Source organism: Poecilia reticulata, chromosome 14 (genome assembly GCF_904066995.2).
Source record: "Poecilia reticulata chromosome 14, P_reticulata-male-v2, whole genome shotgun sequence".
Taxonomy (NCBI): Eukaryota; Metazoa; Chordata; class Actinopteri; order Cyprinodontiformes; family Poeciliidae; genus Poecilia; species Poecilia reticulata.
In genome coordinates this window covers 28,827,425-28,852,943 of record NC_088843.1, presented here as the reverse complement: position 1 = coordinate 28,852,943, position 25,519 = coordinate 28,827,425, and the positions used below count along the sequence as shown (strand labels likewise).

At 41.8% G+C, this 25,519-nt stretch overlaps 2 protein-coding genes and 1 long non-coding RNA gene across 3 annotated transcripts; 2 read left to right on the top strand and 1 right to left on the bottom strand.

Moving 5' to 3' along the window:
* Positions 1 to 2,400: 2,400 nt before the first annotated feature.
* Positions 2,401 to 4,168, top strand: LOC145554833 (uncharacterized). The gene is made up of 3 exons (XR_014090843.1): positions 2,401 to 3,005; positions 3,909 to 3,979; positions 4,067 to 4,168. It is a non-coding gene; the product is annotated as an uncharacterized LOC145554833 (long non-coding RNA).
* A 1,767-nt stretch (positions 4,169 to 5,935) lies between these two features.
* LOC145554832 (uncharacterized) lies at positions 5,936 to 10,379 on the top strand. Its single transcript, XM_081615501.1, has one exon. The coding sequence runs from the start codon at positions 7,154 to 7,156 to the stop codon at positions 8,423 to 8,425; it is 1,272 nt and encodes a 423-aa protein (XP_081471627.1). The 5' UTR covers positions 5,936 to 7,153; the 3' UTR covers positions 8,426 to 10,379.
* Positions 10,380 to 16,667: 6,288 nt separating this feature from the next.
* LOC103476376 (uncharacterized protein C11orf87) lies at positions 16,668 to 24,990 on the bottom strand. Its single transcript, XM_081615502.1, has 3 exons — positions 24,709 to 24,990; positions 23,524 to 24,386; positions 16,668 to 17,398 (listed from the first exon to the last, which is right to left on the bottom strand). The coding sequence occupies exon 2, from the start codon at positions 24,274 to 24,276 to the stop codon at positions 23,878 to 23,880; it is 399 nt and encodes a 132-aa protein (XP_081471628.1). The 5' UTR covers positions 24,277 to 24,386; positions 24,709 to 24,990; the 3' UTR covers positions 16,668 to 17,398; positions 23,524 to 23,877.
* Between the last annotated feature and the right edge of the window lie 529 nt (positions 24,991 to 25,519).

The following is a 25,519-nucleotide window of genomic DNA, read 5'->3' as shown; positions in this document are numbered from 1 at the left end:
TTTAATTGAAAAAATCCCGAGGCACACCACCAACTAAAAATGGAAATAAAGATACTCTGTAGCCGCCTATATTACATATACAGTCATTCTTATCAAAGTCTCTTGAATAGGAATCAAATAAACACAAAAATGTATTATCACATTTTACATTTCTTATTTCAAATTGCACTTAACATGTCCACTTCAAAAATACACCTGAACAGCCACAACACTGTGGTGTTAAATTTAAAGAAGTTGTAGAAAACTTCAAACTGTTTTACAAACTAATCCACAAGCATCTTATAGCCGGAATACAGAAAATAATTCTTATTCTGAAAGAAGCAATAATATTTGGGAAACATTTCACTTCATATTCACTGTTACAATATGAAGAGTTGCATGTACAAAATGTCAATATCTGTATATTTTACCCACCTGGTGTGAAACCTGTGCATGTTTGGAGAAAAACAGCTGATTTCCTGGCAGAAACTGAAGAAAGACGAAGCTCTTCCTCAATTTTGACTTCTAATGATTCACTTCCTGCTAGAGAGCCCCCTGGTGGTTGAAGAAAAATCCACAGAAAAGCCCCAGCGGGCTACAATCAGCATGGTTCAAAGTTAAGGAAAAAAGTAGCAGCTTTTAGTCCGGAAAATACGGTACCGTAGTGAAATTGAATCATTTCCACGGCACACCTGACGATCACTTACTGTTGAAAAACACTGCCCTATGGTATATATACTAGTCAGCCCCAATGGCCGTTTCACTTACGGTTTAGCCGAAATGTTTTCTGGGTAAAAATCAAAAGACAAATGCGGCAGCCCCCCGCCCCCACCCCCGCTTAACAGTTTCCAGCACCTGATGCACGTAAGGGGCTCGGTGATTCGTTAGGGGCCCGGTAATTGGCCCCGCCCCCTGGCCCGACGCTGACTTGTTCCGCTAGTGCCCCGCTCAGTAATAAAATGCTCTCACCCAGAGCTCTGATGAGGGGAAGGTGTGCGGCAAAACAGCATACATTGATCAGACGTTGATCAGACATTGGCATTTCATTCATTAGATTTCAACCACAAAACAACATTGATTCATTGACAGTTTCAATGGTTAGAATTGGATGGTTGTTTGATAGTTGATCCACCATCAGTTTTCGACTTCAGCCAAAAACCAACCATTTTGACCATAATTCAACGTTGATTTACCATCGTGTGCAATCTGGGACAGTTATCTTGCATAAACGTGATTATTTCATGTCCAGGAGGTGACGGTAGTATGCTTTCCTTGCAGGCACAAGGAAGGCTAGTACAGTAGCTAACAGGAGTTAGTCAAGTTTTCCTTCATGCTGCTTGGTCTAAAACAGTGTTTCCCTACACTGGTCCTTGAGGTACACTGCTCTGCATGTTTTAGATATTTCTCTGCTTTAATATGCCTGATTCAGCTGATTCCAGTTTAGCAAACACTTGTCAATTGAAATCACCTTTCAATTGACAAGTGGTAACGCACTGACTGTCACTCTAACCAATGGAGCAGCAAGGCGGGACTAAGGGCAGTTTTTTTTACCCCGGTTACGCGAGCAATTTAGGAATAAAAAGAATGAAAAAACTAAAGAATAACATAAGCTAACCAGAGCTAACTAGCCCTCTTAGCAAAGAAAGAGAAGGGAAGTAGTCATGGGGTCCTCAGAAGTTCTGGTGCCCCCCAATAATGCCTGATTTTTTTTTTTTACATTCTTTTCATTTCTGATGGTGTTGACAAAAACTAGGGACAAATTTCAATGGAGTTGGAAAATATATAAAAATTATTTTTAACTCAATTTATTGATACTTTTATAATTATATGACTACTTATACTTAATTGTCATAATATATAATTTTAGTATTTCTTTAATTGTTTTAAAATATTATAATGTATTGAGTTCTGCTCCTGGACAAGGGATTTTACAGGCATCATCCACCGACTACAATGTTTAAAATAAAAAAATATTCAGCAAACACCAGGAAAATATTCATTGTTGTGCTCACATGACCCAGGTTAGTTTAGTCAGATATTTGAAAAAATCATATTTTGTGTATATTTTATTTAAATTTTGTGCTTTATCCATAGGACCTGTTTTGTCCCTATTCTCAAGAATCGCTGATAAACGTTACCATAGCGACCAGAGTCAGAGCGTTTGGGCAGTGGTCAAGAGGAGAGGAGTAGAGCTTGTGAGTCTTAAGTCTGGTTTAGACGGCAAAATTTAAGAATTGTCGGCCGATTATCCAAACCTCTGTGACCACAGAGCTGATAAAAGTCCAACAGGTTCGATAGGTTCGTGTTCAGCCACACGGCATGAACCGATTCCAGTCACGAACATCCCGATTCCAGAGGATAATCCAGTAAAACCCCCAACATAGGATACGGGAATTTAGAATAACCAAACACGGATGACGATGTAGAAACAATAGTGATAGTTTGTGGAATCATTTTAAGAGATAAAAGACGTAACAAAAAGAAAAGGCGGTGGATAAAAGACGACGGGAGCAGCCGCTCTATTTGCTGCACTATGATTTGGAGGTGAATGTTTTTTCATAGTTAACATTTTTAACTGAATAAACAATAATGACCTTTAGATTTAATAATAAACATTTCCACATATCATCTCCGATATCTACCTGACTCTCAGTTGCGCGATATGTCAGCTGTTTAGGATTCCCCTCTGTTCTGACGTCACCGCGCTTTCTGATTGGCTACCTGTCACATTCAGCAGGTTGTATTCTCGTTCCCAGTCAGGGAAAACCCCACAGGCTGCGATAAAAAGGCCAAGACAACCCAAATAGGGCATATTATTCAGTATTTAGTGGGAACACCAACATGCAGAAGCTTTATCTGACTGTTCGCCCCCCCTCCCCCTCTCCCGGTGTTCTGTCAGATAGCCATACATGTCAGAATAGCATACATGTAGTAAGTGCGCATGCGCATTCTGCAAGAGGTCTGCGATATCGAGAGGAGCCGTCAGCTCGTCATACGCGAGAAGAAAAAACAAGACCCAATAAAAAGTAAGTAAGTAAATAAATCTGCAGCTGCAGTAAACTACAAAACAAGCCCCGTTTAAATTCACGTTCCCCAGTTCATTGATATTTTTGGGTTGGATAACACGTCTGCTAGCTTGGATACAGTGATGGCTTTCCAGATAGGACTTCGACACATAGGTTTACTTATTAGGATTACTTACAATTCTTAAATGTTGAATTTGAATTATTTGTTTATTTTTTTAACTTTCCTTATCTTTTTTTTTTCACGCTACCAGGCTGTACAGGCAGAAACCGTATTGGTATGAAAACGCATTTCTTTACCCACTGAAACTGGGGCAAAACCAGTGTTTCACTTTCGAAACAAATCTTTATCTTTATTAATGTATATGAAAAGCATTCATGTTAAGTTTGTTTTTATATGTGCTTTACATTTACATATATTAAGATTTTGCAAATTGAGGTTGCTTTTGGAACATGAAGGCTTTTCTGGTTAACAGATCACATACCCGAGTACAGCCCCTGGGTTATGTAGCCAACAGTCACTATCTGTGTGACTTTTGCCTCAATTAATAAAAGACAGGAGATGTTCTTGAGTCACTTGAAGTCCCTGTGTCCACCATGCGTTGCCAGGAAGGACATGGTGTCCACCAGTGTTGTCAATAAAAATTGGGATCTGTAAATTGCATTTAAACTCGCTGTTGCGTTTTCTGCAGTATTTCAAGAATTGCATTGTTGGATGCACATTCATAAACATGTAGATTAGAAGGTTTTTTTTGTATTAAATCAGAATTAAAAAGGATGGATATGAAGAAGCTTTCACTACAAACTTTATTTTGTTTAGCTTAGTTTTGTATTTCTAGAATATAAAGAGATAGTACTTGACTATTTTTGGCAAAGTACACTCAAAATGCCTTTATTTGTTCCCAGACAAGGTGGAAGAGTTCTGTGTGGCATGCAACATGCTTCATTATAATGCAACAGAGAACATCATTGACATGGTAAACAATTAAACTGTACAATTTAACACTTCAAACACATTACACTTGCTAACTCATAACTGTTTTCTTTTTCTGTCCACTTCACAGATACAGTGTGACTACTGCTCAAGGTGGACACACAAAGAATGTGCCACAGATATGGGTGACATGTTCAAAGTGTAACATCAATTAAACAGTTTTACCCCACCAGTGACAGTGTGGATTATTAAAAATACAGAAGTAAAATGTTCTATATTAAATATATTGCATTATACAACTGATGTCATTGGTATTAATCAAGAAGTCATACAGTCGCTAACAACAAAGTGTATGACAATCAGACAGGTTAACTGATAAATCAGGAAGTCATACAGTAGCTAATAACAAAGTGTTATTACATTAGCAGCTGTATGACGATCTAACACTGGCTTAATAATGATTAAATATAAAATATGGTGATCATAGCGTACAATTGTGTGACAGAAATAGCTGTCAGTTTGTCTTACGTGTATCGCGATCTGACAACGTATGATGATCCGACAGATATACCCATCAGATTGTCATACGCGTGTGACAATCTGACAACGCATGGCTATCTGACAGAACACCGGCCCGCAACAAAATTCCTAAGTCTTGACGGTCCGTGGTAATAAACAGGTTGGGACCACTGATTTAGCACGTGCTAGTAGCAACACGAAGGATCAGCACTTTTACTGTTACAGTTCGGAAACTACCGTAATCAGTTCTGTTAAATCTTGGCAACTTTTTCTTTTTCAACCATAATAAATGTGATATTAATTGAACTGTTATGACTCAAATTTTGGGTGTCAGCCCCCCTCCGCTGCTGCTGCATCGTTGTGGAAAACCTGGAGCGGCAGAGATATCTGAGGCTTAGATGTATGGAAGCCCGTTTCCGCCATAAATAATAATTATCTCATTATAATGAGATAGTATCTCATAATTTTGAGATAATTTATTTTATTTTTTTAACAGAGTGGCGGAAATGGGCTTCCATATAGATGTGTATGTGTGACCGGTGGATTTCTGCGTTGTGTGTGTTGTGTGGTTATCAGACAAACCACAAGACATCAAGTCTGGGTTTGGAGGTGGTCTCCGTTTATTTAATCTGTCAATCGGGAGATATTAGCATTAGCACCCAGCATGTGCTCCAGTTCTCCAACCCGATCTATACAAAATAATAGTTAGCATGCATCAAATGATATAAAGGTGTAATAGCAACTCAAATGAAAATATCCAAACACTTATCATTAATACAGAAGGAAAAATAAACATTTGAACAATATAAATGAAAGGATTACAATAGATTATAAAACTTGCCTCTCCCCAGTGGAACGAATAACAAAAAGGGAGAGGAAATTAATAACTTAATATTTATAATAGTCCTGGAGGACCCTGAACAAAAGAAGAAGAAAATAAGGCGGAGTTGGAGGACCAAACCCCTTATAGTAGACACAGAGGAACACAGCAACAGTCAAGTAGAAGCAGACAAATACATTAAAGAACACATTTTGTGGAAATATAAAACTATTAATATAGACCCAGTTACATATGTTTACTGGTTTTTAAAAAAAACAACTTTGGGGTTGTGGTTTATAGTCCGGTGCGGCTCATAGTTGGGACTATAATCCTTCCTGGATTTTTTCTGTGAAGAACCCAGAGAGGGTTGTTTGGTTATTATTTATTTCATTAATAGTGTTATTATTTATTTCCTGACTTGTTCTGTGAAGAACCCAGAGAATGTTATTGAATGATTGTACTTTCTGGAAAACAATATATTTTTACATTTAGGCACTCCTGCAATCGTCACACTTTTTCTGTTACAAACTGACTCCGGCCCCCAGCAGAGAAGGAAAAAGTGATGTGGCCCTCACAGGAAAAAGTTTGGGGACCCCTGCTTGACAGCGCTCTAACTTTTCTCCTCCGTGATATACACTTCCTTAGTGAATAAATCAATTTTCAATCAGGTTTTTATTTCACCTTAAGAACATGTTTTCCATGAGGCTCTTTAAATGTGTATATATTAGACATTTTAAATAGACATTTGTGACTGTATCTCAAATAGACCAGGGTGTATTTGCTAATTGCGTCGGAATGTAAAACTTAAGAATTTTACATTCACCACTTAAGGCTTTTTTATCTATACAATATTAGAAAGGCATTAAAACATGCAAATAAATCCATTTTTAAATAAGAGAATTAACATGTTTGTACTTAAGTAAAATTTTCGTGTATCTGTACTTTACTTAAGTAGATTTAATAATGAATACTTTCTACTTTTACTCCACTACATTTTACAGTAAGTATCTGTACTTTCTACTTCACTACATTTCTACAAAGTGTCTCGTTACTCGTTACATCCAAGTCGCATTGTTCTTTTTTTCTGTTAAAATGTGAAGTTCAGGGATTTAAGGTGGCGCCGTAAAATCCAAACAATAACGTGACTTAGTGTCTGTTGTCACCCATCGCCTCCACCTTTACTCGCACGCGGAGCTTCAGACATGCGCAGTGGTTTCCTCTGAGGTGAAGGAAGATGTCTGTCTAACCGTCAGTAATATAATAGCTGCATAAATTGATATGGCGACATGTAAAATCAGCAGCGCTTCGCTTTCACAGACGGTGGAACTTCGTCCAACTTTTAGCGTCACTTGGAAGGAAAGCTTAAAGAAAGGTAAGATCTGTGGACGTGATGCTAGCTAAGCTAGCTGTATAGAGACACATGTTGCATCTGATGAGAAAAAGTTTTCACTCATGCACTGAATTATTGTGTGGAGGTTTTGACTGAGGTGTCGCAAATATGGGACAACTGTCATGATCCGTGTTTCTATGTGTTTATTTTTGAGTTTCTGTGTGATCCTGTTCCCTGTTAGTCCTGTCTCTGCGTCTTTCCCCGTTGATTGTCTCCCAGGTGTGTCTCGTTCCCGTGATTGCCCCGTGTGTATTTAGTCTCACCTGTTGTCTGTGTTCTTTGTCGGGTCCTTGTCTATTGATGTCATCTGTCTCCGTGCTGCCAGTTTTCCTCGTGCTGTTTCCCTGTTGTTCCTTGTTTTGAGATCTTTGTCATTAAATTCATCTTTTTTTCATCATAACCTGGGCCTAAGCGTCATCTCACTCACCGTAAACCACCGCCTCATGACAGAAGGACCCGACCACTAAAGGGTGAGAAACGCAAACAGGATGAACCCGACGGAGGTGGAATGGGCTTACCTCGAGGACTCCATTAGGGGCTATATGGAGGCCCTGGCTAAGCCGTACTCCGCCCTGCGTCGGCTTGGTTTCGCCACTAGACTGGTACTCCAGTTGGAGTACTGGGCTCCGCGGCTGCCGGTTCTGGGGTTGGAGGAGCTTCTCTTGGAGGCAGAGTGGGAACGCCAGACAGCTATGGCCATCATGGCTGGCGACCCTCTGCCTCCTAAACCGGATACTCCACGCTTCCGCCCCGCCAATCCAACCACCTCTGCATGTCCGTCTCCTGCCGTTGCCGCTGTCGCGGCCCCCGAGCCTCCCGAGTCCGCCGCTGTCGCGGCGCCCGAGCCTCCCCCGGAGTTTCCCGCTGCCGGCGCGCAGCCGCCGGAGTTTCCCGCTGCCGGAGCGCAGCCCCCCGAGCTTCCCGCTGCCGGCGCGCAGCCACCCGAGCTTCCCGCTGCCGGCGCGCAGCCCCCCGAGCTTCCCGCTGCCGGCGCGCAGCCCCCCGAGCTTCCCGCTGCCGGCGCGCAGCCCCCCGAGCTTCCCGCTGCCGGCGCGCAGCCCCCCGAGCTTCCCGCTGCCGGCGCGCAGCCCCCCGAGCTTCCCGCGCCCGCTGCCGGCGTGCAGCTCCCCGAGTCCCCTAGTGTCCCTCCAGAGTCCCCTAGTGTCCCTCCAGAGTCCCCTAGTGTCCCTCCAGAGTCCCCTAGTGTCCCTCCAGAGTCCCCTAGTGTCCCTCCAGAGTCTCCAGCGCCTGCAGCAGCCGGCGCTCCGCCCGAGCTCCCAGCTCGCGCAGCAGCCGGCGCTCCGCCCGAGCTCCCCGAGTCCGCTGCCGGTGCGCAGCTCCCCGGTGCACCTCCCGAGACTCCAGCCGGCCGTCCTGCCGGTTCCCCGGCCTCTGCTCCGCCCGAGCCCCAGTCTCCAGCACCTGCAGCAGCCGGCGCTCCGACCGGCCCACCGCGGCTCAAGCTCCGCCTCCTGCGTCGCCGCCCACCGCGGCTCAAGCTCCGCCTCCGGCGTCGCCGCCCACCGCGGCTCAAGCTCCGCCTCCTGCGTCGCCGCCCGCCGGACCTCCCACGAGAGGTCTACCTCCTGTGCCGTGGTCGGCCCCCGGAGGGTTTTGCGGTGTTAGAGTTTCGTTTTGGATCTGGTTTTTGTTTTCTGGACTCTGGCCCTCCTACCGTCGCCCCTCCGCCCACCCTGTTGGGTTGTTTTTTTTTTTTTTTTTGGACTTTTCTTGTTGGGCGCCTGGTAGTCGCCCCTTGAGGAGGGGGTACTGTCATGATCCGTGTTTCTATGTGTTTATTTTTGAGTTTCTGTGTGATCCTGTTCCCTGTTAGTCCTGTCTCTGCGTCTTTCCCCGTTGATTGTCTCCCAGGTGTGTCTCGTTCCCGTGATTGCCCCGTGTGTATTTAGTCTCACCTGTTGTCTGTGTTCTTTGTCGGGTCCTTGTCTATTGATATCATCTGTCTCCGTGCTGCCAGTTTTCCTCGTGCTGTTTCCCTGTTGTTCCTTGTTTTGAGATCTTTGTCATTAAATTCATCTTTTTTTCATCATAACCTGGGCCTAAGCGTCATCTCACTCACCGTAAACCACCGCCTCATGACAACAACGTTGTGACCAAAGTCAGCATTGATATGACATTCAGGAACGATACGATTCTTCTGGACGGATCTTTACTGGTTAAATTTATTTCAGCTCTAAGTATTTAATATCTAGGTGTTTTATGGGAATGTGGATCTTTCAGATCAATTTGAGAAACAATTTTGATAGGTAAAACTTAATTTTTTTGTGTCACGTAGCGCAGGGTGCTGGTCTTCCCTTGGTCTCGGGTAGGTGATCTTGACTACTCTTTGGTTGCCTGTCCTCCCCCACCCACCTTCTTTCCATCCCCTTTCTGATGGATTTCTTTCAAAATAAAAGCCACTAGTGGCAAAAAAAGTGAAGTTCATGCTGTTAGGACAGGAGACAAGATGTTTCCATCCCTGAAATTATGATGCATAGAATCAAATATCTAAGTCTAAACTATGTTACAGAGTAAACACAACAAAAACATACTTTATCTGTGGCATTGTTCATTAAAATGGCACATTTCTAATGTATTAAAATTAAATACGATCGGTTCACTTAATGATATTAGCGATTAGGTAATCCATTCAGCAAGTACTTAATACTTAAGTATTTTTAAAAGTCAATACTTTTTTACTTTTGCTTAAGTACAAATGTTAATGTGGTAGTTTTACTTTTACTTGAATACATTTTTGTCTGTGTATTTGTACTTTTACTTAAGTACATTTTTTGAGTACTTTCTCCACCACTGCTATTGCCTAAAAAGGCAGTAATAGCATTCATTTAGTAAACGCTTGTTCATGAATGAATGAGCAAAGGATGAATCTGCAGCCAAAAACACTTCTAGCTCATTCTGCTTGACTTAACATCAATACATTGTAAGGTTATTATGGTATTGATTTTTGAAATAAATTATTAATAATTGGATAGAAGAAGATGCCTAATGGATTTCTGCTTTCTTGCAGAATTTGAATTAGATAATGATGTAAATAGGGATGAGAAATTCTGCTTAGAATATAATTACAAACATTTTATTTGAAATGCAAAATGTATGTACAGTTTTTTGTAAGCATGTTGCCTTTTTGAGTCTTTATGCACCAGTTAACAATTAATCAACTACTAAATCAATTACTCAGTTGACGATTATTTTAATAACTGATTTGTTATGATTAATCTGATTAATTGTTTCAGCCCTATGTCACATACTGTGCCTAGACATTTAACAATGCTAATGTCTGTTTGTGTTAATCAGGATTTTCTTCGTTGGACAAACAACTTTAATGTGTAAATCGCTCTGAAGAAAGCATATGCTTAAATATAAATGCATTAGTCATCTTTCACTGAGATCCTTCCAGTCTGCCTGAAGGGGGAGAAAAACAGTTTCATTTTGTTGCACTCATGCCAATGAGATAAGAGCAGGCTTTCAGAGCATCTTCCAGGGCTCACTGGTGTCTTGCCAAAGTTTGTTTCATATTCTCAAGTCCTTTTTTTGTTGGGGACAATTAGGAACACGATGTCCTGGAGCTTGGCCAACTATACTGACAGCTGCAGACTTGTGCACGGTGGGATGTTGAATCCTTTGACCCTCCCCAGGACATGATGTGGCTTCATTAGAGACATTGAGTTTAGGAAGAGGATGTTCAACCTTTGTGCCAATAAAGTACATGGAAGAATTGATGGAGTCTGCTCAGGTGACTTTGCTCGTTTTATGCAGTTAGCCCTGATTCTCTATTCAGTACACATAGCTTTTAGTGCATATAGTTTACATATGCACATGTGCTTCAAAAATCCTTGCACATGAATCGCAGTGCAAGTATCATTGAGGAGATCAATATTATGCACCAGGAGAGTTTGTTAATGTAATTAAGATCTAGTTACACTCATTTGCAAACATGCCATGTGACAATGCATGTGCCTCTATGGCATATGTAACCCACAAGGAAGGTTTCTTTCAATACTTTTAATAGTAGATGGCAAGTTAAGTTAATTTACCTTACTAATACCAACACTACAGAAGTATAAGAAAGTTGGGCCTGATCAGGAGATTCTAAATTTGTGGGAGCCTAGGTGTGACCAACAAAGAGCACACAATGTATATAAAAAAAGTAGAATTTAATATAAACATTTGTGGATCCACATTGTACAAATAAACAAAAATTTCACTCTTTTAAAAAATAAATAAATAAAATAACCCTGTCTTTTTGATGTCTGTCAAATGTTCTTTCCAAGTTTGTTTAGTCTTTCCAATGTGTTTGTGAAATATTTTTTTAATGTTTCACAGCTGGTGACCAGTCGGGTCACCATCTACCGGTTCACTCGGTCCTCGGGCTGAACCAGGCTGAACAGCCATCCAAGTTCTTGTAAGGGTGATCTTGAGGTCTCTGGGCACAATGCTCCAAAAGTGCACCATAAAAAAAAAAACCTGACCTGGAAGATGGTCAAAGTAAAGCATCTTAAAATTCAGGACGCTAATATCAATAAAGCTTAAGTAACAATTCAAATTTCAAACTAAAAGTGCCAAAGTACATCTTTAACATTAAATCTACATTCAAAATGTGGATTAGAAACCCGCATTAGCTCTGACCTAGAGAACAGAAAGTTCCTAATAAGAACACATCACAGCAGCATCACATTAACAACGTTAAAATATTAAAACATGTACTAATAGAAAAAGAAGTAAATTTACATGGAAAAAATACAACATACACAATAATAATGACATAAAATTTATAATTTTTATTTTTTATTAAATTTGAACAGTCATTAGGTATTCTAGCCAATTTTTAGTGAATTTACTGGGCCAACGGCTGAGCGCGTGCGATCACTCACCGATGCTTCAATGCTATATAACTACCGGGGATTTTTCCGGACGTCAGCTGTTAGAAGCTTTTGGAGATCTAATTTAAAAAAAACAGATTCACTCTTTTGAATTATGAATTCTGAGATACTAATTTAAGATTGTCTTACCAACCGTCGGAACAACCGTCAGCTCTCACGGGAGTTAGACGCAATCTGAGTTAAATCTCAGTGCTGCAGTTAAAGGGGCGGGACAATCAACCTGATTGGCTGATGTGAAATCAGACGGTGCCAGTTATTGGTTGTTTAAAATGTCACTAAAAGCTCATTAAAGGTATATTTCACAGGTTTAAAAGGTTTTTAGCACTTTTTTTATCAATATTTATGAACATATTTACAAACATATTCTTTTTTTTTAACTTAAATACTTTTTAATCTCGTTGTGGAATGAGATATTAAATCAACATCTATTCATTTTGTGTTTTTAACACTGGGTTACACATACATTACATTGCCAAAAGTATTTGCTCACCCATCCAAGTTATCGGAATCAGGCGTTCCAATCATTTCCATGGCCACAGGTGTATACAATTATGCACTTAGTCATGCATACTGTTTTTTACAAACATTTGTGAAAGAATGGCTCGCTCTCAGGAGCTGAGTGAATTCCAGCGTGGAACTGTGATATACCGCCACCTGTGCAACAAATGCAGCCGTGAAATTTCCTTGCTGTTAAATATTCCACAGTCAACCGTCAACTGTATTATAAGAAAATGGAAGTGTTTGAGAATGACATCAACTCAGCCACAAAGTGGTAGGCCACTTAATCTGACAGAGCAGGGTCAGCTGAAGGACTGCATAGTGCTTAGAGGTTGCCAACTTTTGAAGTCAATCACTACAGACCTCCATGTGGTCTTCAGATTAGCTCAAGAACAGTGTGCAGAGAGCTTCGTGGAATGGATTTCCATGATTGAGTAGTTGAATCCAAGTCATACATCACCAAGTGTAGACAGCAAATTTGGAAGTGTTCAGTCAACTCCTACAGAGTTGAATTCAACACTTTGAAAGTGTCTTTATTAGTCCACTCTGGATGGCGAAGAAATTACACTTATGAAAGTGTTATTTGTGATACAGTTGAATCAACTCTCACAGTAGTTGAAATTAAACACACATCAGTGTTGACTTACCCAACACTAGTGTATTTAGTCAAAAGTTAACATTATGAATGTATTAATCTAATACACCACACTGCTCTTCCTGAATCCGAGGTTCGACTATCCGACGGACCCGCCTCTCCAGGACCCCTAAATAGACCTTACCAGGGAGGCTTAAGAGTTCCCCTTTTTAAACAGGGGGACCACCACCCCAGTCTGCCAATCCAGGGAAACTGCCCCCGATGTCCATGCGATATTGCAGAGTCGTGTGAGCCAACACAACCTTACAACATCCAGAGCCTTAAGGAACTCCGGGCGGATCTCATCCACCCCCAGGGCCCTGCTACCAAAGAGCTTTTTGAACACCTTGGCGACCTCGTCCCCAGAGATTGGAGAGCCCAACCCAGAATCCCCAGTCCCCAGCCCACAACGTCCTGAGTTGAGGTCAGTAGCGCACCATCCCCACTATAAACAGTGTTGGTGCTGCACTGCTTCCCCCTCTTGAGATGCCGGATGGTGGACCAGAATCGCCTCGAAGCCGTACGGAAGTCTGTCTCCATGGCTTCTCCAAACTCCTCCCACGCCCGAGTTTTTGCATCAGCAACCACCCGAGCCACATGCCGCTTTGCCTGCCGGTACCTATCAGCTGCTTCTGGAGTCCCACAGGTCAAAAAGGCCCGATAGGACTCCTCCTTCAGCTTGACAGCATCCCTCACCGAAGGTATCCACCAACGGGTTCGAGGGTTGCCGCCGCGACAGGCACCAACAACCTTGCAGCTGCAGCTCCGATAAGCTGCCTCGGCAATGGAGGTACGGAACATGGTTCACTCAGACTCAATGCCCCCCACCTCCCCCGGAACGTGCTCGAAGTTCTGCCGGAGACGGGAGTTAAAGCTCCGTCTCACAGGGGACTCCGCCAGACGTTCCCGGCAGACCCTCACTACACGTTTGACCGGCTTCCTCCCCCACCACCGGAGCCAACTCATCACAAGGTAGTGGTCAGTGGAGAGCTCTGGCAAAATCGATCATCGAACTGCGGCCTAGGGTGTCTTGGTGCCAAATGCACATATGGACACCCTTATGCTTGAACATGGTGTTCGTGATGGACAATCCGTGACGAGCACAGAAGTCCTACAACAGAACACCACTCAAGTTCAGATCGGGGGTGCCGATCCTCCCAACCACGCCCCTCCAGGTCTCACTGTCATTGCCCACGTGAGCGTTGAAGTCCCCCAATAGAAGAAGGGAGTCCCCAGGAGGGGCACTCTCCAGTACCCCCTATAAGGACTCCAAGAAGGGTGGGTAATCTGAACTGCTGTTCGGCCCGTAAGCACAGACAACAGTCAGAACCTGTTCCCCCACCTGTAGGCGGAGGGAGGCTACCCTCTCGTTCACCAGGGTAAACCCCAACGTACAGGCACCAAGATGGGGGGCAACAAGTATGCCCACTCCTGCTCGGTGCCTCTCACCTTGTGTAACTCCAGAGTGGAAGTACGTCCAGTCCCTCTCAAGGAGACTGGTTCCAGAAAAAGAGCCATGTGTCGAGGAGAGGCCGACTATTTCTAGCCGGAACCTCTCAGCCTCGCACACTAGCTCCGGTTCCTTCCCCACGAGAGAGGTGCCGTTCCACGTCCCAAGAGCCAACTTCTGCAGCCGAGGATCAGACCGCCTGGGTCCCCTCCCTCGGCTGCCGCCCGTAACACATTGCACCCGACTCCTTTGGCCCCTCCAACAGGTGGTGAGCCTATTGGAAGTCATGTCCCTGTATGACCGGTGTCAGAGTCTGGTCCGCATTGCTGCCAGTAAGTTGGGCTCGTTTCCGGTGAGAGTTGGACTCTACCAAGGCTGCCCTTTGTCACTGATTTTGTTCATTACTTTCATGGACAGAATTTCTAGGCGCAGCCGAGGTGTTGAGGGGATCCATCTTGGTGGCCTTAGGATCGCATCTCTGCTTTATGCAGATGATGTGGTCCTGTTGGCTTCATCAGATCGTGATCTGCAGCTCTCACTGGAGCGGTTCGCGGCAGAGTGTAAGCGGCCGGGATGAGGCTCAGTGCCTCCACATCCGAGGCCATGGTCTTGAGCCGGAAAAGGGTAGAGTGCCTTCTCCGGGTCAGGGGGGTCGTCCTGCCTCAAGTGGAGGAGTTTAAGTATCTGGGGATCTTGTTCACGAATGAGGGAAGAAGGGAGCGGGAGATCGACAGGCGGATTGGGGCAGCATCTGCTGTGAAACGGGCGCTGTACCAGTCCGTCATCGTGAAGAGAGAGCTGAGTCAAAAAGCAAAGCTCTCGATTTACCGGTCGATCTACGTTCCCACCCTCATCTATGGTCAGGAGCTTTGGGTCATGACCGAAAGAACGAGATCCCGGGTACAAGCGGCCGAAATGGGTTTCCTCCGCAGGGTGGCTGGACTCTCCCTTAGAGATAGGGTGAGAAGCTCGGTCATCCGGGAGGGACTCAGAGTAGAGCTGCTGCTCCTCCATGTCGAGAGGAGCCAGTTGAGGCTCGGGCATCTGGTAAGGATGCCTCCTGGACGCCTCGCTGATGAGGTGTTCTGATCACGTCCCACCGGGAGGAGGCCTCGGGGAAGACCCAGGACACGCTGGAGGGACTATGTCTCTTGGCTGGCCTGGGAACGCCTTGGGATTCCCTCGGAGGAGCTGGAAGAAGTGGCTGGGGAGAGGGAAGTCTGGGCCTCCCTTCTGAAGCTGCTGCCTCCGCGACCCGACCCAGGATAAGAGGAAGAAAATGGATGGATAATCTAACACAGAAAAGTGTAAAGTATATATTAACATAGAAATCTGAGTTTTAAAATACTAGCCAAGCCAAGCCAAGTTTATTTATATAGCACTTTAAAACAGTTCCACTGACCAAAGTGCTGTACAGCCACAGAATTAAAACAAGTGAAATAAAAATTAAAAGCACACTAACACCAAAAATACAATCACTTAAAATGAAGACACACAATGCAATACAAGAACATACCCAAATATGCAGTCATAATAAATATCACAATAAGTAATCTAAAAAAAATGCAATAAAAGTAACTAAAAGTAACAGCAGCTCAAACTGAATCAAAGGCCAGCCGAAAAAGGTGAGTCTTAAGAGCAGATTTAAAAGCTGCCAGAGAAGTGGCCTGTTTTACCGACATTGGCAAAGAGTTCCAAAGTTTAGGAGCTGCCACAGCAAACGCCCTGTCCCCTCTGAGCTTCCTCAAAGTCCTCGGCACCTCCAGGTACAGTTGACTCGCTGATCTGAGAGCTCGGGAAGGGCAGTGTACATGTAGCAGCTCAGAAAGATAGGAGGGGGCCAGGCCATTTAAAGATTTAAAAACAAATAAAAGAATTTTAAAATGAACTCTAAAATGGACAGGTAACCAGTGCAAGAGGATAAAATAGGGGTAACATGTTCTCTCTTCCGCGATCCAGTTAAAAGCCGTGCAGCAGCATTCTGGACCAGCTGAAGACGAGACAGAGAGGACTGGCTTACACCAACGTATAAGGAATTGCAATAATCCAACCGAGTTGTGATAAAGGCATGGATCACTACTTGAAAGTGCTCAGCTGATAAAATGTTCTTAATCTTTGCAAGTCGCCTCAAATGAAAGAAGCTCGATTTCACTACGGCACTGATTTGCCTGTCCAATTTAAAATTTTCATCCATTACGAATCCCAGGTTTGTGACAGAAGGCTTTACATATTGTGATAGCAGACCCACGTCCACTGGAGGAGACCTACCAGTGGTACCAGGGCCAAAAACAATCACTTCCGTCTTTCTTTCATTAAAATTCAAGAAGTTCAGAGCCATCCAAGTTTTAATTTCATCAATGCACTTCATTAAAATCCGCACAGAAATGACTCCCTTGCGATTTAGGGGCACATAGATCTGTGTGTCATCCGCATAGCAATGAAAAGCAATATTGTGTTTCCTAAATATTAACCCAAGAGGAAGTAAATATAAAGAAAACAAAAGAGGTCCAAGTATTGAGCCCTGCAGCACCCCACACAATAAAGGAGCAGGGGATGATCTAAAATCATCTAGGTTAACACAGAAAGACCTATCGGCCAGGTAAGCCCGAAGCCACGCTAGGACAGTGACTTTGAGACCTACATAATGCTCTAAACGAGAAATTAAAACATCATGATCCACCGTGTCAAAGGCCGCAGTCAAATCTAAGAGAACTAAAATCACAGGGTCCCCAGCATCTGTAGCCAGAAGAATATCATTAAAAATTCCTCAGCACACTACTGGTGTGCTGAGGTGGTGCAGGGGTTAAAGCACAACCCACATAGGAGGCTCTAGTTTTCAATTTGGCTGTTATGAGCCCACTTCCCAGTCTTCCCCTTTTCTCATTACCCACTTTTTTTTGGTCAATTTACTACCAAATAAAAGCCACCAGAGCAATTAAAAACTTTTTTCCCCCCAGAAACTACTGGCCATCAGTAATGCCCAAATTTATTTTAAGACATTAGATGCCACTTGAATTCACAATAGCACCAGCACAATTTGCAGTATATAACCTACTTTTATTTCAAAACATCAAGCAGCACTGACAACAATATACAACAAAGGTCCTACATTCATGGTACTTTGCACTGAAGGTGAAGTGTGCTTTTAAAGTTCATTGGAAACGGCCATGGATGGTCTTGTGATCACTGATGGTGAAGTGTCTTTGGTGCTGCTCTTGTTTCACCAACATGCAGGAGGAAGACTTCCAGCCTGGAAGGAAAAACAGGAAATAAAGCAGAAACATTAGGACAATAAATAAATATTTTAAAAAGATGTGTGAGCAAAACTAATCAGACCCACCTCTGTGTGTGTCACCATCATATTCATTCAAATTACTCTGCCCACCCGGTTTACAAGATAAAGCATAAAAAAGTCAGAAATAATTACTAAAGAAATTAGTCAGTGTGGTGGATGCTCCTACCACCACCATCACATAGTGTTAGTATTTATTTCTTTATTAGTATAGTTTAAGATATTTCATTTAGACATATATTTTCTAATGGGTGCACACTTTGGTTAATGTCTGTCTGAATGGTTTATTTACACTTGTGTTTTTTTTAGGTGCTGCTTATAGAAACCAGCTGGTGGAGGAGCCTGGGGCAAACCATCCACAAATTACTGAGACTGAAGGAGGAGACTCCAAAATTATGATTTAATTTGTCACTTAAAATATTCACTTATTGTTTGTGCTAAGTTAAAGTTGGTTTGCTTTATTTCTTTGTAGAATGTGTTGGTTAATTTTGTATTTATTTGTTGTTTGTTTGGTCAGACCTCCCTCATGTGGTAGATTTAAGTCACTCCACCCCTATATAAGCAGCCTTTGTTCTTTGTTTGGGACCTCAGTTAATTTGGATCCAAATTTGTTATTTATTCTTTGATTTATTCTTGCTTTAAATCTTAATGTTTTGTCAACAATTTTTTGAAGAATTAAAATTGAAACTTTTTTCTACTTTGAACAAATGTTTGTCCTCGTTTGAGTTTGGTCCCTCACACAGCTTATAGAAACATTTTTGGACAGCATTAAAAAGTCATGCAACTTGTCTGAAGAAATGTGTTGAAGTCATCATAACGGGCTTCAGTCACCAACATGACATACTAATAAAGAAAAAACATTTTGGCAGTTTTTAGATATGCCACAGGTACAAAATACCAGAGTCAAATGGCTTAATTGCCTTCTCATTGTGTAGATACGTTCTCCAGAGTCCTGCTAATCACCTAATTATTCTATTCAGGTGGTGCAGCAGCGGCACATCTAACTGTTGCAGGTCAGTGGTCCTCCAGGACTGGAGTTTGACACCTGAGGCATAGATCAAGCCAACGGTCCAGCACAGCCACTCCCCCGTTTTGCAGTCTACAGCCAAAAACTTAAAGAAAACAACCTCCACAGCTAAATAATGTTAACTCAAATGGCCTCCAGATTTTCCTGGCAGTTTCAATGTTCGGTTAAGATAATAAGCAGTCGAATATACCGTGATATCAAAGCAAATAAATGTACATTAAGCGAACTATGTATATGAAACTCTTGCGTAAACAACGGAAAAATAATGCCTCCATAAAAAATAGTCAAAAACATGATCATTTTAACATGGAACTTACCTTGTTATAATAAGCTCCACACAAGACGTCATACTGCTGCCTCAGCTCCTCAGGCAAACATGTGACGCAGTAGCGGAACAAGACGGCCGGCCAGGGGGCGGGGCTAATGACCGGACCCAAATAATAAAGCTCATGATAATTTTACTTTACAACATAGACAACAGCGGAGCTAACAGGTTTCATCACCAGAGAGAGCGACTAAGTCATTCTGAAATCCATCTGACATGAAGTACAACAAACCAAGAGAAGAACAGAAACATCAGGCTACTGGTCACTAATGATGAAACAACACAAATTCAAAACATGTTAACGTAGTCCGTAGAAATGCTCTAGCTAGTTTGCCATTTGTTGCCAAGTGACTTGATGATGACGTTGGTGACTAGCTTTACCCAGAATGCACCTGGAGACAAAAAGGACGATTCATTTGTAGTTTTGTGTGTCATAAAGTTAAATATAAGAGTGAAAATTAAGTCAGTCATGTAGCACAACATTTTATTCAATATTTTACACCCACTATGTCACTAAAATCAGTCAGTCTGGTAAGGTTTTTAGCAACCATGAGTCAACAATGGGGCACCCTACTATATAATTTACTGGGGTTACAGTTCAGAAATACTGAATCCCTGAAGGCATGTTCTGCCTCCCATGTGGGCTCCCTGTAGATCTGGGCCAGGGTTCTGCTGCAACCCTCACACAACCTGTAACCCCTTCACTGATGTCATGTCATAAATGTGGGACGTACAGTCTGATGCTGATTTCTAAATCAACATCAGACTGAGTTAGAGTTGGTGTTAATTTAGAAATCACCACTGGACTGGATTGCTTTCTGTTGAACTCTTTGGAACTCTTTAGTGAGTGTTAGGGAAACAAACACTCATGTTGTTGAATTAACACTGTATTTTTAACATATAGCACTTACACTGGAAATCTAACACTTTTGAATTTGCTGTGCACGCTTCTCCATCTGGGAATCTGATGGACGAGTCTGGGTTTGATGGTTGCCAGGAGAACTACTTGTCTGACTGCATCGTGCCAAGTGCAAAGTTTTGTGGAGGGGGGATTATGTAGGTTAACCCTATTTACTGCTACAGTGAATAAATGGTGCCATTACTCATGCAAAAATCATCATCCAAATTTGGAAGTACCTTTTTGTTCTTGCCAAATGTGACTCAAAAGGCTCTTCTTGTTTGAGAATATTACTCAATGCCTAAAAACAACAGGGTTAGGGTTAGAAATATATACACCACATTGTTATTCATTGTCATCTAACTTTAGTCACCTGGCCTGCTGTAACTTTATGTGACCCTGACATAAACAAAATCTTAAAGCAGTAGTGTATTTCAATATTATTTTATCAATCAAGGCAAAGCCATTTTTTCTCTTTAATGCCAAATTACACCAACGTGAAAAGATGTTCATCATCATCTAACTTTTAGAGTAACTTAAATAAGTTGTTAATGATAGTTCAAAGGCAACTATTTATTACTATTTTAACAGTTTAGTTGATGGATAGTTGTAGTTTTTGCCACAACCAGCTGTTGAGGACCTTCATAATATTGATGTGACCTGAAATAAAAATCTGTTTGACACCCATGATCTTGTGTAAAATTCTAAGAATGTGACTATCTTGAGAATCTCCAAAGAATAAACTAAAATTTATAACATAATGTAAATATTCATTCAAATATTTAATAATCACCTGCAATACCTAGTAGCAGCAGTTGGAAAGAGTTCGTTGTGCAAGATACCATGGCTTTTTGTTGGCTTGCTCTCTATAGAGTAAAACCAGAACTATAAGAAACTTTTAATAGCTGTTTAGTCAGGCTGTCTGCAACAGTAGCGAGTTTGCAGCTTATCAAATGTAGATTTACTTTAGATCTGGTCTGGGTTTTTTAAATTTTCTTTTTACATCAAATGGTGGTAGCAGATGTACCTTGGCTGTTCTTTGTTTCAGAACACTGAAACAAAGGGGTAAAAGAATTATGCATTTATTTATAAAGTTTTGTTATTACAGAGTTTTCTCAGATAAGGCAGATTATACGAACTCCAGAAAGATGTTACTGCAAAACATTCCAGCTCGCATAGTGGCATACAATTTACAATGAATTTATATAATAAATGACAATATTTTTATCAGGCTCACAATGATACAATATGAAGGATCAAAAAAGACTGGCTTCAACCAAAAGCCTCTGCTGGAAGATTTCTCAGTACAATACAGTCAGAGAATACATTAGAAATACTCAAAAATCTTAATACTCTATAAGCGCTAAAACTTACTAGCCTACTTGACAATTTAAGGAAAAAATAGTTTGTGTGCATTACTATAGCAAAAGGTCTTGCATCCTGTTAAGCTATCTAAAGCTACCCACACATGTCTAAAAGACATTGGAGGACAGTACTTGTAAATTTGCTAAGTCACTTAATTGAAGGAAAAAATACTACATAAACAAATAAGCCATTTCTATAGCATATATGCAGTTTTGCACTGCCTAAGCACCACAACATCCATTATAGTCTAACTACATACTGGTAGTGTGTCAGAGGGCATGTCAAGGAAGATCAGCGAGCCACCAAGGTCTGAGTTGTTCCAACATGTCTTAATAACTTAACACATCCATGTGTCAAATCCCAGTGAGGATTTAAAGTTTGAACATCTTTGACGTTTAAATGAGGCAGGGTTAAATTAAATATGCAGGCAAATACTTACAGTTTTAAAAAGACTTGTCAGCTTCCTAGATGAAGCATTAACTTATATTCAGGAGCAGGACCACACATCTGCAACACATTTAATTTCGTGGCAAACCTTTTAAGATGGCTGGTCTTTTCACCAGTTTTCCTCATGCTAACAAATCCACTTACTCTTCTCATTCCACTCTTCTTCCTCAGCCTTTAATATTAAGCCAGTTTATCCAAGTAGAATACCATATTCCGCTTGTCCTCCTAATCACTTGTTACAACTCAATTTTCTCCCACGTATCCTTCTCATCCCACTAATCTTTATTTGCATCTCACTTTTCTGCCTAATTTACTGTTTCCTCTCTATCCCTCTTTATACCTTTTTTTCTACTCGTCCTCCTCATTCCTCTTACTGTTTTCATAACACCTACAGTTCTTTTCTCTTATTCAAGCACCACCAGTTCATCCCCTTCATCCTTCTCACCCCTCTTATCCTTTTAACTATTTTCCTATCCAACCTCCCTTTTCTCATTATGATTTTTTTTGTCCACATTATGACCTCATTTCTAACTTATCTTATTCCTTGTTAAGACCTGTTGTCATCTGTCAGTCTCTTCTTATGTTCTTATGTCTGTTTTTATGTTTTTCGACTTTCTCTATGTCATATCTATCCCATTCACCCTCCTCGTGACTCAATATGCCTTGCTTATGTATTTTTCATACCCAACTCATCCTTTCTGCTTCCTGTATTGTTATAACTGCTCTACAACCTACTAATTCTCATCATCAGCTTCATTATTGACCTTATCTTATCCCTCATTTCTCTCATACACTTATTGTCTATCACATGCCTCATTATAACTGTTTTCATCACAGTAATCCTCCTCTTATCTAAATATGAACACTTATTTCCCCCTCATTTCCCGCTTCTCTGCATCACATCCAGAGTTGGGAAGTAACTAATTAGATTTACTCAGTTTTTACTTGAGTACTTTTTGGGAACAAAACACTGATAGGAATATTTATACTATGCTGCACTTTTTACTTTTATTTGAGTAATTTTATTATGAAGTGTTACAACACTTGTGTAAAATTTTCAGATACTCTACCAAACGTGAGTAACTTTACAGTATGAAGCTTGTTTTAACTAACACCAGACACAAATGCAGTTTTTGTTAGTTTCTTAAGTTTTATATTGAAAGAAAAATCATTTGGGAAAACTTTCTTTTGCCTGACTTTGGTATTTTGTAATTGTTTATGCGAATTATTTTGACTTTAAAATACCAAACTTTCACATAACTCCATATTTTGGTTGAGCTGATGCGCATTTTAAATATCAAACACTTAATGTTTTGATCAGTTGCTCAGTACTAGAGTAACATTTTTACTTTCACTTGAGTAATTTCTTGGACAATTACGTTATACTTTTACCTATGTAAAATACATTAAAGTAGTGTTACTCTTACTTGAGTCAAATTTTTGGCTACTCACCTCTGGTCATGTTTCATTATGATAACTTCTCATCTCACTCATTTTTCTCATGCCTCAGTATGAACTGTTCTCATGTCTTAACTGAAACCTTTTTGACAAATTAATAGAATACCAGTTTACAACCAAAACAATCTCATAGAGCTATGCAAAACATCTCGAGTGCTAACCGCTGTATGTCCAATGTCCACCTCTATCAAATTCATTAAAACAGCCCAACTTAGTTGAAGAAGTCAATCTGCTGCATCATTTTCCTTCTCAGGCTTCTATCCACACTTCGGCACATTATCTATTCATTTATCCTTTTTCCCAAGGGAATCTTTAATTGGAGACAGTGGCACCCCCAAAGGGGGGGTCAATGGCCCCCTCGTTGAAACATGCTACTCAACTGGCCCCTCCAGAGAATCATGTTCAATTTATACAGACATACAGTCATGTTCTTCACTCAAGACATCAGTGTAAAACCTAATAAATTACTACAAATATTATATATATATATATATATATATATATATATATATATATATATATATATATATATATATATATATATAGTATATTTTTTTCCTCACCTCTGCAACCCCAATAAAAACTTTTCAGGCGCCACTGATTGTAGAACACCCATCTTAGTTTTCTTCCAGATCAGATCAATATTATTGAGGTTAATGTTGAGCCTCCATATTTACCCGAAGTCTCATCTGCTTTTCTAATGTTGATGTAGTGTGGCCCTTTACTAATGAAATGTTGAAATGATGAAAGTTTGCGGTTATATCTAGGTCTATTAGTCTGCTCTGTGTTCTGCTTTCTAACATTAATGTATCTAAATCGTCTACAAGCGGCAGCGATGTGCGGAGAAGTGGGATTTCTTTGTGCCTTATTGCTTTTCCGGTTTATTCCACAGTCTAGTTCCCTGAAGTTTCTCGGAGTTAACAGTCAGGTGTCTGTTTGTCCTCGCTGTCCACGCTCCGGCTCGAGGGCTTCTCATCACGTCTCACCGGTCGCACGATGACGCACGGCCTCGCGGGCTCCCCGGCGCCGGGGCCTGCGCGCGCGGGGCTTCGACTGTCGCGCTCGTATTCCTCCTGCGCGCGCTGGATCTTCCTGTTCCGGAGCTTCCTCTTGTGGAAGAGGAACGTTGCCAGGGAAACAAGGATGATCCCCACGAGAACCGCCACCAGCACGAGGAGCGCGAGGGTGGAAGAAAGCGGCGGGAAGAGGCTGACGCTGAGCTGCTCCGCGCAGGTGCCGTTGTTGGGCTGGAGACCGCCGAGGCAGCGCTGCGGAGGCGCCGGCAGCCCAGAGGCCTCGGCGACTCTGGACGTCATTCGGTCCGCCTGGTTTTTACCCGCTGCCGAGCACTCTGTCTCACTGACCCCTGAAACGCTTCGGGCTCTCTAGGCTCAGCGCGGTGACACCGGCCCGCACATGTGGTTACCTGCACCGATAAGAAGACATATGTGACCCGGAAGAAAAAAACTTGCCACCAAATCCAAATTTGACCTGCTTCTGGGTACAATAATTGGATCTGTGTGCGCAATTACTGTGCGCGCTACTGGCGCTGTTAAGAAAAAAAAAACAGGCGCTGAATTAATTGCCAACATTGAAAAGTCGGGACAGTAGCTCTACTGTAATAATAGGCCTGCAAGATTATTCATTCATGCAGCGTTTTAGGACGAGAAAGTGCTTTATGCAGAGAATAACGTCTGAAATAATTACGCTAAATATAAAAGAAATCCAATAAAAGGCAGAATTCTTACCTGGCAAAGCAGTCATCACATAAAACAGTCTGGGAGTGCAGGGCTGAAATGTGTAAACCGGATCGTGGTGACGCATTTCACACAATGAGATGCTGCTGGTGCTGCTAACATCCGATCATTCAGTGTGTCTTGGATTGCCGCAATCCTCTGTCTGCATCCAGGGCAGCGCTTCCCCACACTAACGATTACAGGCAGCTGGAAAATCCCTCAGCATGCATCAAAGTGAGGAAGGGAGCGAAATGCGATTAAAAATGGGCTGTCTTGGTTTTTCCCCTCCCCCTTTGCAAGACAAAAAGTCCCCTCCTCCGTTGGCGATCCGCTGCTCCTCTCAGCATCTGAATGAAGAGCTGCAGCTGCATTGAACAGTCAGCTGGTAGGGATGGGTGGGTTCTTCTCTCCCGGCCCCGAAGAGGTAAAACACCGATGCTTAACACTTTGCATATTAATAAATCATACCCAAAAAGGATCATAAAAGTATTTATTCATTTGGTTTTAGATTACAAACCGATATGAGGGTGTGGCCAGCAAATCTACTGATTTGAGTCTAATTTTGAGTGAAATTAAGTACAGTTCTTGCTCTGGATGCCTTAACTTTAGCCTTTTGAGAATTTATTCCAGGGTGACAAACTTTCATTTTGGGCCATTTCAAGATCATGAATGTTTTCAAATGGCCACAAAATGTATTGAGAAAATACATACAAACTGTTATTATGTATTTTCCGCACATAGTGCCATTTCATAGCACAATCAAAGAACTAAGTTACCTTCAGTTGATAAAATTCTATATTGCAAATATGACATAAAATAAATT